Source organism: Argopecten irradians, chromosome 9 (assembly GCF_041381155.1).
Source record: "Argopecten irradians isolate NY chromosome 9, Ai_NY, whole genome shotgun sequence".
NCBI classification, from domain to species: domain Eukaryota; kingdom Metazoa; phylum Mollusca; class Bivalvia; order Pectinida; family Pectinidae; genus Argopecten; species Argopecten irradians.
The window spans coordinates 1,759,703-1,774,235 of NC_091142.1; the positions used below are offsets into that span (position 1 = coordinate 1,759,703).

A 14,533-nucleotide genomic window follows, 5' to 3' on the forward strand; every position below is an offset into this window, starting at 1 on the left:
CATATTATAAAGGTCTATTCAGCTAATTCTGGCTCAGTGACCACTTCTATATGATATTAGTATACACATATTATAAAGATTATATTCAGTTAATTCTGGCTCAGTGACCACTTCTATATGATATTAGTATACACATATTATAAAGATCTATATTCAGTAAATTCTGGCTCAGTGACCACTTCTATATGATATTAGTACACACATATTATAAAGGTCTATTCAGCTAATTCTGGCTCAGTGACTACCTCTATATGATATTAGTATACACATATTATAAAGATCTATATTCAGTTAATTCTGGCTCAGAGACTACTTCTATATGATATTAGTATACACATATTATAAAGATCTATATTCAGTAAATTCTGGCTCAGTGACCACTTCTATATGATATTAGTACACACATATTATAAAGGTCTATTCAGTAAATTCTGGCTCAGTGACTACCTCTATATGATATTAGTATACACATATTATAAAGATTTATATTCAGTAAATTCTGGCTCAGAGACCACTTCTATATGATATTAGTATACACATATTATAAAGATCTATATTCAGTTAATTCTGGCTCAGTGACCACTTCTATATGATATTAGTATACACATATTATAAAGGTCTATTCAGCTAATTCTGGCTCAGTGACCACCTCTATATGATATTAGTATACACATATTATAAAGATCTATATTCAGTAAATTCTGGCTCAGTGACCACTTCTATATGATATTAGTACACACATATTATAAAGGTCTATTCAGTAAATTCTGGCTCAGTGACCACTTCTATATGATATTAGTACACACATATTATAAAGGTCTATTCAGTTAATTCTGGCTCAGTGACTACCTCTATATGATATTAGTACACACATATTATAAAGATCTATATTCAGTAAATTCTGGCTCAGTGACTACCTCTATATGATATTAGTATACACATATTATAAAGGTCTATTCAGTAAATTCTGGCTCAGAGACTACCTCTATATGATATTAGTACACACATATTATAAAGGTCTATATTCAGTAAATTCTGGCTCAGTGACTACCTCTATATGATATTAGTATACACATATTATAAAGATCTATTCAGTTAATTCTGGCTCAGAGACTACCTCTATATGATATTAGTATACACATATTATAAAGGTCTATTCAGTAAATTCTGGCTCAGTGACTACCTCTATATGATATTAGTACACACATATTATAAAGATCTATATTCAGTAAATTCTGGCTCAGTGACTACCTCTATATGATATTAGTATACACATATTATAAAGATCTATATTCAGTAAATTCTGGCTCAGTGACTACCTCTATATGATATTAGTATACACATATTATAAAGATCTATATTCAGTAAATTCTGGCTCAGTGACTACCTCTATATGATATTAGTATACACATATTATAAAGGTCTATTCAGTAAATTCTGGCTCAGTGACTACCTCTATATGATATTAGTATACACATATTATAAAGATCTATAATTCTAAATTCTGGCTCAGAGACTACCTCTATATGATATTAGTATACACATATTATAAAGATCTATATTCAGTAAATTCTGGCTCAGTGACTACTTCTATATGATATTAGTACACACATATTATAAAGATTCTATTCAGTAAATTCTAGCTCAGGACTACCTCTATATGATATTAGTATACACATATTATAAAGGTCTATTCAGTAATTCTGGCTCAGTGATACTTCTATATGATATTAGTATACACATATTATAAATCTATTCAGTAAATTCTGGCTCAGAGACTACCTCTATATGATATTAGTACACACATATTATAAAGATCTATATTCAGTAAATTCTGGCTCAGTGACTACCTCTATATATGATATTAGTATACACATATTATAAAGATCTATATTCAGTAAATTCTGGCTCAGTGACTACCTCTATATATGATATTAGTAACACATATTATAAAGGTCTATTCAGTAATTCTGGCTCAGTGACTACCTCTATATGATATTAGTATACACATATTATAAAGATCTATATTCAGTAAATTCTGGCTCAGAGACTACCTCTATATGATATTAGTATACACATATTATAAAGGTCTATTCAGTAAATTCTGGCTCAGTGACTACCTCTATATGATATTAGTATACACATATTATAAAGATCTATATTCAGTAAATTCTGGCTCAGTGACTACCTCTATATGATATTAGTATACACATATTATAAAGGTCTATATAAATTCTGGCTCAGTGACTACCTCTATATGATATTAGTATACACATATTATAAAGATCTATATTCAGTAAATTCTGGCTCAGTACTACCTCTATATGATATTAGATAATATAATACATATATATAAAGGTCTATTCAGTAAATTCTGGCTCAGTGACTACCTCTATATGATATTAGTATACACATATTATAAAGATCTATATTCAGTTAATTCTGGCTCAGTGACTATCTCTATATGATATTAGTACACACATATTATAAAAAGTCTATATTCAGCTAATTCTGGCTCAGTGACTACTTCTATATGATATTAGTATACACATATTATAAAGATCTATATTCAGTAAATTCTGGCTCAGTGACTACCTCTATATGATATTAGTATACACATATTATAAAGATCTATATTCAGTTAATTCTGGCTCAGTGACTATCTCTATATGATATTAGTACACACATATTATAAAGGTCTATTCAGCTAATTCTGGCTCAGTGACTACTTCTATATGATATTAGTATACACATATTATAAAGATCTATATTCAGTAAATTCTGGCTCAGAGACTACCTCTATATGATATTAGTATACACATATTATAAAGGTCTATTCAGTAAATTCTGGCTCAGAGACTACCTCTATATGATATTAGTATACACATATTATAAAGATCTATATTCAGTAAATTCTGGCTCAGTGACCACTTCTATATGATATTAGTACACACATATTATAAAGGTCTATTCAGCTAATTCTGGCTCAGTGACCACTTCTATATGATATTAGTATACACATATTATAAAGATTTATATTCAGTAAATTCTGGCTCAGAGACCACTTCTATATGATATTAGTATACACATATTATAAAGATCTATATTCAGTTAATTCTGGCTCAGTGACCACTTCTATATGATATTAGTACACACATATTATAAAGGTCTATTCAGTAAATTCTGGCTCAGTGACCACTTCTATATGATATTAGTACACACATATTATAAAGGTCTATTCAGCTAATTCTGGCTCAGTGACCACTTCTATATGATATTAGTATACACATATTATAAAGATCTATATTCAGTTAATTCTGGCTCAGTGACCACTTCTATATGATATTAGTACACACATATTATAAAGATCTATATTCAGTTAATTCTGGCTCAGTGACCACTTCTATATGATATTAGTACACACATATTATAAAGATTTATATTCAGCTAATTCTGGCTCAGTGACTACCTCTATATGATATTAGTATACACATATTATAAAGATCTATATTCAGTAAATTCTGGCTCAGTGACCACTTCTATATGATATTAGTACACACATATTATAAAGGTCTATTCAGTTAATTCTGGCTCAGAGACTACCTCTATATGATATTAGTACACACATATTATAAAGATTTATATTCAGTAAATTCTGGCTCAGAGACCACTTCTATATGATATTAGTATACACATATTATAAAGATCTATATTCAGTTAATTCTGGCTCAGTGACCACTTCTATATGATATTAGTATACACATATTATAAAGGTCTATTCAGTAAATTCTGGCTCAGTGACCACTTCTATATGATATTAGTACACACATATTATAAAGGTCTATTCAGTAAATTCTGGCTCAGAGACTACCTCTATATGATATTAGTATACACATATTATAAAGATCTATATTCAGTAAATTCTGGCTCAGAGACCACTTCTATATGATATTAGTATACACATATTATAAAGATCTATATTCAGTTAATTCTGGCTCAGTGACCACTTCTATATGATATTAGTACACACATATTATAAAGGTCTATTCAGTTAATTCTGGCTCAGTGACTACCTCTATATGATATTAGTACACACATATTATAAAGGTCTATTCAGTTAAATTCTGGCTCAGTGACCACCTCTATATGATATTAGTATACACATATTATAAAGATCTATATTCAGTAAATTCTGGCTCAGTGACCACTTCTATATGATATTAGTACACACATATTATAAAGGTCTATTCAGTAAATTCTGGCTCAGTGACTACCTCTATATGATATTAGTATACACATATTATAAAGATCTATATTCAGTAAATTCTGGCTCAGAGACTACCTCTATATGATATTAGTATACACATATTATAAAGATCTATATTCAGTAAATTCTGGCTCAGTGACCACTTCTATATGATATTAGTATACACATATTATAAAGATCTATTCAGTTAATTCTGGCTCAGTGACCACTTCTATATGATATTAGTATACACATATTATAAAGGTCTATTCAGTAAATTCTGGCTCAGTGACCACCTCTATATGATATTAGTATACACATATTATAAAGATCTATATTCAGTTAATTCTGGCTCAGTGACCACTTCTATATGATATTAGTATACACATATTATAAAGATCTATATTCAGTAAATTCTGGCTCAGTGACCACTTCTATATGATATTAGTACACACATATTATAAAGGTCTATTCAGTAAATTCTGGCTCAGTGACTACCTCTATATGATATTAGTATACACATATTATAAAGGTCTATTCAGTTAATTCTGGCTCAGTGACCACTTCTATATGATATTAGTACACACATATTATAAAGGTCTATTCAGTTAATTCTGGCTCAGTGACCACCTCTATATGATATTAGTATACACATATTATAAAGATCTATATTCAGTAAATTCTGGCTCAGAGACTACCTCTATATGATATTAGTATACACATATTATAAAGGTCTATTCAGTAAATTCTGGCTCAGAGACTACCTCTATATGATATTAGTATACACATATTATAAAGATCTATATTCAGTTAATTCTGGCTCAGAGACCACTTCTATATGATATTAGTACACACATATTATAAAGGTCTATTCAGCTAATTCTGGCTCAGACACCACCTTTAATTTGTCAGTACCACATGGGATTCGAAGTGGTAATGTGTCGGGACATATGAACCCTCGGCCCTGCCCCACTTGGTGTTTCGCCGTACTGTTTTAGTGTTTTTGTTTTTTTATTCAGTATGAACTATTTATGGAATATCCACAACAGATGATATGAACATTGCATAGCGTTAAAATCTGATATGGGCTAAAACGAGGCTCATCATGGTATGATACAATGAATATGCAATCTTAATCAACCAACGAAATAAGAAATTTTACAAAGGCATTCCTTCGTGAAAAACGATTTCTGAAACTATTAAATGGGCATTCCTTTATAAAAACGATTTCTGAAACTATTAAAGGGCATTCCTTTATTAAAAACGATTTCTGAAACTATTAAAGGGGCATTCCTTTATTAAAAACGATTTTTGACATTTTCAGGGTGAAGAAGTATCTTCACTGAAAAGCATAATCTCGTTATAACACTGCATTGATACACTCAAGCTAAAGTTATAAAACGTATAATCAAACTGCATGATTTCGACCCGATCACATATTGTCCCATTTACACCTTTAATAATCACGTATATGTATCACTAGGGACATGACGGTGTTAATTGATTTTCACTGGAAATCCTCAAAAATACTAATTGTGTCTATGTAAGTGAATAATGTTAGCATTCACCAACTGAGAGCTGCAGCGTATAAATGGGATGTAACCTCGACGCTGGATATTCTATAACGTCCTTAATTACTTATCAATATCGAAATAATGATGTGATGAATGCCAGCCTAGGCAATCTGTATACAGTGAGAGGCCTTATCAATACAATCAGAGCATTGAACAAGTCAATGGGACGACAATAACTTAACCATTTAGACAAACATGACTTGAGTTGTATCGGTTTACCTGCGACAAAAAGTGTTCAATCGACCCACTGCGTGGCTTTAATTTAGCAATCTGAGTGTTTTGTTGTACGAGTTGTCCAGCCATTAGGCAGCCCATTATTGGATGTCGACCTGATCAAGTTTACCTTAGCGCCAGTCTACACCAACGTGTGGATCTCATCGTCGATACTTCACTTAGGAAATATCAATATTTGTCCTCTTTCAGTTTAGTAATATTATATTCGGATGGCAGATGAACAGGTGTTTCATTGAATATATCACACCTCAATATAAACATGAAGAGGAGGGGTTGTTTTTCTCATCAAGTTGAACTGGTGACTTGTGATGACAATTTGTGCCGAAAAACCAATGTTATTGAAGGTTGCTGAATGGATTTGAATCTTTTTTGCCTCTTGTATATCTTTATTTACTTCTTGTTTAAATAGAAATTGCACAACAAGTTGTTGTTGGATATGGAATTTATTCCACACGAGTGAGTTATTTTTAAAGCTCCTGTCTTTTGAAACTTTTGAACAATAATTTAAGAAAACCACCAAACAATAACTTACGAGTGTAAAATAAATTCCATATCCAACAACCACTAGTCGTGTGATCTGTTTCTACCACAATTATATCCATTTTTAGCCGATAGAAATACGACGAGGATGAGGTTACGTGTATTTTCCGAAATATGCAAATAAGATGTAGTAATATTTTCGTTAGCAAAAAGGCACTAATTAATATTCAAAAGTCATGTTGTTGAATCCATTGATATCAAATTCTTTTAATTGAGAGAATCTTTAGGATGAAATATTTCTCATTTAATGTTTTATTGAGTTTAAATTTTCAAAGTGGCTTCATCATTATAACACTCATTGTAGGACTAAATAAAAGCATGCGCACGACAGGACTGTGCCGTCTGCTTCCTGACAAATAATCATCAAGGTCAAGTCCGTTTCAGACTCGTTTACCATACTCACCAGTAAATTCCTTTTCCGTCAAAACGAGTCACACATATTACTATACACCACGCAGAAAAAGTGACGTTTTCGACACAACGACCACGTCACATACTGTCCGCTCTCCAACAGCAGTTTTGACGTTAAGTGGCGATCAAAACATAGGATGACGTCACTTTATTATTGATGACGTTGAAGAATGATGACATAGTATTGAGGAATAAGTAGTTCGGTCAAAGTTCACAGCGTCAGCCAATCAGAATGCGTACCAGGTGTTGTATAAACAAATTGTTAATCAACAGCTGCATTGTTTATTTGATAGTTGAGTAACACCGCCTATTGTGGTATATAGAAGCCAGTAGGCAACTGAGGTTCATAGTACAGAATCTATAAACCATTTTGACATTTCTTTTAAACCACGCGATCCTGCTTTCAGCATTTGAAAGTAAGACGACTGGTCGGCCGTTGACCAAGTTCGGGGACAGCACTGACAAGTATGCTTAAACTGTTAGGAAGATGAATGCCATTTTTTAATTGTATGTGATTTTATTCAGATTTACGAAGAAATTTTCTTACTTTGGCTGAATCAAATCTTCCATGTTTAAGACTTTTAAACAATCAAGATAAACTGATTTTCTTCATTAATAAATGCAATTAATTCAACAAGTGATAGATACATGTAAATACAAATACAGATATCAGTGTCTCGTAAGCCTTAATAATATAGGCTGGGTGTCAATTTTAAATTTGAATATTTTGTACAGTTACTTTCTTGTTTTGATGTAAATTGACATTTGACACTTAAATACAATATATTGTATTGTATTGCACTGTATTGTATTGTATTGTAGTATGCTACACCACACTTACATTACGCCTGTCTGTTTATAGGACACAGAACACATACTAAACCAGGCATATCACCATTATCACAACGTCAAAGCTCCGGACAAACAACAGGGATCTGTTTTACAATAGCTAAGAATCTCAAGTTGATTTGCAGAGCTTATGCCGTGAAAATAAAGATGACAGTAGTTTGTTAAGGTTTTTCTTAACAAATTATTTTTTGTGATTATCAATTTTACAATTAATGATTACATAACTAACAGCCTCATGCTGGTCTGATAAACATGGAGTATTTAAAATCATAAAAAAAAATAATATTGATTCCATATACGTGTTCAAACTACGGAACAAACATATGAGGAGAACTTACAGTATTTAACTCGGCAATCATACCGCTGTATTGAACGCCAAGACGATTATTAAAAGCAGAACGAAACCTTGATCGTTTGGTTCCGTGCAATAACAATAAACTAAGGGGAGATGTAGTTGACACACTCGTCCATCTACTGTATCTAAGGAAGCGTAACGTTTGATTGACAATTCGGTGAATCCGGGAGAAACATTTGTCAATTTACCAAACTACGCCTGGAAAGCCGTATCAGTTTTCTGTGCAATCGTTGAAATGGACAAACTGATTAAATTGGATTTACTTGATCAATTTTGTGTTTGATATTTTGTTTATTCGGCTCATTTGGCTTATAGATATTTCTAATATATCTGTCTGATAGTGTTTATGCAATGAGTGTCTCTAACACATGTAACCATCATTAGTTTTCAGAGAATTTAGCCTAAAAGCATTCAGCTTTCTATACTTGTATTATGTACTATGTAATAGTTGTTTCACAGCTTCGGCAATATCTTTCTCAACTGAAGGCCTTTCCATCTTAGGGCCAGTGTTTGTACATAGCTTAGGAACAATGAATTAAGATATTTACAGAGTACTGATTTTGTTTATGTCATAGTAAGATTTATCAAGTACGCGCTAATGAGAGGAACGCTTTGATATTAAATTATTATTCAGTATTGTTGCCCTAGTGTAAGCCTTTTAATAATTTAAGAATTTTCAAAAAATACTTTTTTTAGATTGAACTTCTAAAGTACGAAATATCTAATTATCTACACCCTGCATTGATCAATAACTGTCTCCGTTTGTTTTTCAATCTTAAACTAGAAAGGCAACTGTTAACCATCTAAAAGATTTACATCGATTCCTCTCCTTAATCTATTTGTGAAGACCTTATTTAACACAAAATGATATAAGGTAGCGTAGATCGGAAAGTTAGGTGTGTGATTGCCTTGATTAAGGCAGGAATCAATGATCAATAGTAAGGATTCCAGACTAAGCACAGATCCACATATATTTGTTCCTTCTTGGTTTTTACAGTAGACGGCATCGTTATTCTAGTACTTTTCATTACTTTCTCTCTGATTATGATTGGTTAATTGAATTATTTTGCTCGTTGACAAAATATTTGGCCATGTAGATTGATTTATTCGCGCAGTTGTGTGTGTTTGTAGGAGACTGCGGTATATTTGTGATGTGTCTCGATGTGATAGTGCTTTAAAACTGCTGTATATTTGTGATGTGTCTCGATGTGATAGTGGATATTACCCTTTTCTTGAAAACTAAGACATTTGTATTAACCGTAGGTCAATGATATTGTACCTCCCTCCCCAGCGGTCAAATAACAACATGACAAGATCAGGTCATACAAAAAGAGATATTGCTCTGTGGACATGGCGATAGGATCACCTACGTCCTAATTTTGAGGGGTTTTTTTTCATTTTTTTTTCAATTCGATATAATACTAGTCTTACGATTTCAGGGATCTGCACTGATTATTTCAGCTGCTGGAATATCTTAATGTAGAAGCAATTCTCGTTACAGGCACACTCTTGGAAAAGCCAGCCGGAATGGAAGCGGATCAGCAAGAGGAACGAGAAACTTGGGGCAAAAAGGCGGATTTTCTTCTTTCAGTGATCGGATTCGCTGTGGATTTGGCCAATGTATGGCGGTTTCCATATTTATGTTACAAAAATGGAGGAGGTAAGTCCGTGTCATGTCGTTTTCATTCATCATCACTTTGTCTCTTAGTCCATATTTACAAAAATAAAGGTTCATAGAAGATAATATCTGCCGATACATATGTATGTGGGTCAGAATTCGTCATATATATATATATATATATATATATACTAGTTTCAGTATAGTCTATGGTAGATCAAGTGTAATAACAGTGATTTTTTATACTCATACTCTATTTCAGTAAAGTCTGTGGTAGATAAAGTGTATTAACCATGGATAAATATAGTTTGTTTCAGTAAAGTCTATGGTAGATCAACTGTACTAACCATGGATATATATACTCTGTTTTAGTAAAGTTTATGGTAGGTCATGTGTATAAACCATGGATATATATACTCTGTTTCAGAAAAGTCTATGGTAGATCTAGTGTATGAACCACGGATATATATATATATATATAGTCTGTTTCAGTATAGTATATGGAATATCAATTGTTACCATTGATATATATATATTCTGCTTCAGGTGCCTTTCTAATTCCGTATGGACTAATGTTGCTAATGGGAGGTATACCGTTATTTTATATGGAGCTGGCTCTTGGCCAGTACAACAAGTCCGGTGCCATTACTTGTTGGGGGAGACTGTGCCCACTGTTCAAAGGTAAACACAGATTCATGTCGTCCGACGCACAGGGACTTGTAACGTAGGTTGTGAGAAAGTCTGCTGTGTACTATATACCATATAACCTACAAGGGAACCAACGACTCGCTTGGGAGATTAATATATTATTTCGTATTTGAAGTTGTGTATTCTATGTAGATAATTTATTTAAGAATATATTGGTATTAAATATGTACATATCTATCCATGCTTGACGGAATACGAATTACTTTTGAAGAGGCAGGTGTACATTTTCCAAGAAAATCATTGGTTACCTTGTCCTTTTATATAATACAGTACACATGTATACACAGCAAACTTTCTCACAACCTACGTTACAAGTCCCTGTGGTTCGACGATACATAACAGATTCGTCAGATCTCGGCCCCTATTTAAAATGAACATTTTTGAGACCCATTCCTTGGTCGGCGTTTGGACTTGTCCCATTACAGTCAGCAAGTGAACAGTATACATGATTTGAGACCCTTATCTAAACTAGTGATATTTCATATTCATTCCTATTTATTACTTTTCAGGTGTTGATTATAAATAAGTTGATAAAAAGTGTGTATGCATTGGGTCAATGCTTAGGTATTACAGTGGTTGAGCTTGTATCTTTTGCAAAATAAGCAAAAAGAAATGTACAGTTAAACAAGTTTAGTTTTCTTTAGATTACCCAGTTTTTCTCCCAGTTATGACTTAAATATACGGTTCATTCAACTTATTTCTTTCTGTGTAATGTTTTTTTTTATCAATTCTTGATGCACTTTTCTTTCCATTTTCAGGTATCGGATGGGCAGTAGTGTTGATAGCGTTTTACACAGACTTTTTCTATAACGTGATTATCGCATGGGCTCTTCATTACCTGATAAAGTCGTTCACGAGTGAGCTCCCTTGGGCATCATGTGGTAATGAATGGAACACAGAGTTTTGTTATGACGGTAAAAATAGAACAAAGGCAGATAACTCTAGTGTAAATATGACAGACGAACTTACCTCCCCTGTACCGACACTGGCCGGGATGAGTACTGTCGGATCTTTGTTGAATGAAACCCTAGTTAACGTAACTCGAGTACCGCGGTACTCCCCCGCCGAGGAATATTTCGTGTGAGTACCACCGCGGTTTATTTTTAGCTTACCTGCTTCGATGGCCTGTGAGTTTATGTCATGGTGCGGCATTCGACTATGTATCCGTCTATCTATCTGGTTGCCCGTCCATCATACTTCAATATTTCCTTTGTTACGAACGACAGGGTTAAATGTTACTCTGGGGCATCATTGGGGATGGGGATGGGAATGTAGTTGTACATGAACTCGGATGGGGCGGGATCGATAGGGCACATTTTCCAAACTCTTTAAAATTCTACTTCTGATTTAGCCTTCTTACGGTGTAAGAATAAGATAATTTTGTTCATATTTGGTCTTCAGTATCGAATACTGACAGGAAATCAATTTTGTATAAATCAAGACTCTTATCCCTAGCGGCTGGAGGGGCTGGGCCTGATAGGGGAAATAAATAAATTCTTTAAAAGTTCTCTGCTGTAAGAATGGACAGATTTGGTTCATAGTTGTCTACATAAACCGTGACTTTTGTATAAACTAAGGTGTGGGCCCTATGGTTCACTTCCACCTCACTCTCTAGCAATAATGTTGAGAATATCATATTGATGCCCGGCGAGAGATCCAGTTCATTTAGGCGGCTGGTTTTATTTATTGTCGGTATCGTTCCTTTGTAAGTGATACGCAATGAATTTAACAATGCAATTGTGTTTTGGTGGCAAATCGAAATTGGGTTCAACCCATGGGTAATACCAGACATAAGAAGGCCTCACATAGATCTTCCGACCAATGAAAAGAGTCCATAGAATTCTAACCAGCCAATGGTACACTTACAGGCGCAGTTTCCTCGGACTTCACAGAAGCCACGGGATATTTGGGGCAGGCGCTATTCAGTGGCAGATTGTCTTGTGTCTCCTAGGCGTCTACGTTATATGTTACTTCAGTCTGTGGAAGGGCATTTCAACTTCCGGAAAGGTTAGTGTCCGTCATCGTGTCCATCTTATAATCTCTCCATTTCACTTTATCTTGTCTAAATGTTACTTTGCTCTTTGTAGGTTCATTATAATGTTATTTAACAGAAAGTTTGATACATAACTCTTTTATCGCATGATGTGATTTGGGTTTTTTTCACCTGTGGTAAAATAGACCTCTTGTTTTCGTTTAGTTTCTTCTTCTTCTTCTTCTTCTTCTTCTTCTTATTATTATTATTATTCGTTCTTTTTTGATGCTGTGATGCATAGGTATGCTAAGCAAGTCTGAGCACATCAAAACAATGATAAGAATCCGTGATGATAATCAAATACTGTTTTATATCGATAATCGTTGTGTACAATTACGCAATCAGTGATGTTTTCCAATGTTTACTTAGAACTATTTCGTTTTGAGCTTGTTTCGGATCTATCTAGTTGAATGATACAAAATTGATGCTATAAATGATGATTAATCATATTTGTTTTAATGATTTATACAAAAATAAGATTTAAATGTGTTTGCAAAAGTCTTATTTAGTTGACGTTGCGAACTATATCTGTTAAAATTACTACGCTCTCTTCAATCTAGAGATGTGAAATTACTCTAAACATCATTGCTTTTAGGCCTTTCATTGCAGGAATTTATTATTCATAGCTACCGTTTAAATATTTAACTAAGATCAAATCAAACAAATACATATCGAAATTTTACATGAGGTGTCAATCTCTAGTCAACATTAATTCCATTTCCTTTTTCTGAAAACATGTACGACCGTAACACTGCTATATCTAATGAAATTACTACGCTCTCTTCCATCTAGAGATGTGAAAGCTCTAGTTGCCTCCCTTTAAAGGTCATTAATATATTACCGTGTAGTGAAAGTGCACTGCATAGCACTTGCTGTTCGACTTGCACAACATATTTGCAACAATGTTTCATAACATCAAAGGATTGTTGTAATAGGTAACCAAATTATGACTTTTTATTTGATAAAAGTATCTGGCCATGATTTATAAGTCAAAAGTCGGCAAAGCAAAGGGATACACATACAAGCACCCATGTTAGTCTTTCCAGAGATTTAAATATAATTACTATTTAAATCTCTGGTCTTTCTAACAAAGAAATTACTACATAATCCGGAAATCGCAATATTTCTGTTGTTACTAAATGGAGCAATTAATTAACTTATTTTCTGTTCTTTTAAAGAGACATAGATTACTTACATGTAGGCTATTAAACGAAAATGGCACTCAGATCTTTACCAGATTTATAGGTTTAATAAATCTACTTATTTCAGAAATAAGAAATTTTAATATATAAAATGTATTTCAGTCATCTAAAAAAATTAACTTGTGGTGGTTGAATCAACCTTTGATTATAATAAAATAATAGATATCTTTTGTTTAACTCTAAAATTCATCATTGTACATTATATCAATACAATGTTCTACAACATGTTAACTAAATTTAATATAAATGATAAACCAATTCTTTTATTCCTTTGTTTGAGTCCTTCATTCACAGCATCTATGAGTGGCCTTGGCACTTTGATTTTGTTGAGTCTCTGCCAGATGATAAGTGAAAATAAGTATTTTAGTATATTGTAAGGCAGGGTCTGAAGGTGTCACACGAACAAACTTAAAGCTGACAATGCAAGTTAAAAACATGCAGTTGAAATTAAAAAAAAAATATTAACGAAATATATTTTTTTTCAAAAATTGTTTCTGAGACATCCCCTAGTTATGACAGTGTGGTATCTAAGGAAGTGGCAGCCATTTTTCTTTTGCTCTGCTTAGTAACCTTCACTGGCCAACCCCCTATATAAAGCACGGGACACTTGACACACGTGTATCATTCTAAGCATATCTTGTCTCAGAACAATGTCAAATTGAAAATAAACACTGCACTCACCTGACAATATTTCATTGAAGTAATAGATGAATGTGTTGTCAGCTATATCCCAACATATGTCCAATACGAACTAATAAAACACT

At 33.0% G+C, this 14,533-nt stretch overlaps 1 protein-coding gene across 1 annotated transcript in view; it reads left to right on the forward strand.

Moving 5' to 3' along the window:
- LOC138331065 (sodium-dependent dopamine transporter-like) overlaps window positions 1–14,533 on the forward strand; it is a 70,261-nt gene that overhangs the window by 16,771 nt on the left and 38,957 nt on the right. The window contains exons 2-5 of the mRNA XM_069278523.1: window positions 9,711–9,869; window positions 10,374–10,508; window positions 11,294–11,615; window positions 12,404–12,542. Of these exons, the coding sequence (XP_069134624.1) occupies window positions 9,711–9,869; window positions 10,374–10,508; window positions 11,294–11,615; window positions 12,404–12,542 (755 nt within the window). The remainder of the gene's footprint in view (window positions 1–9,710; window positions 9,870–10,373; window positions 10,509–11,293; window positions 11,616–12,403; window positions 12,543–14,533) is intronic.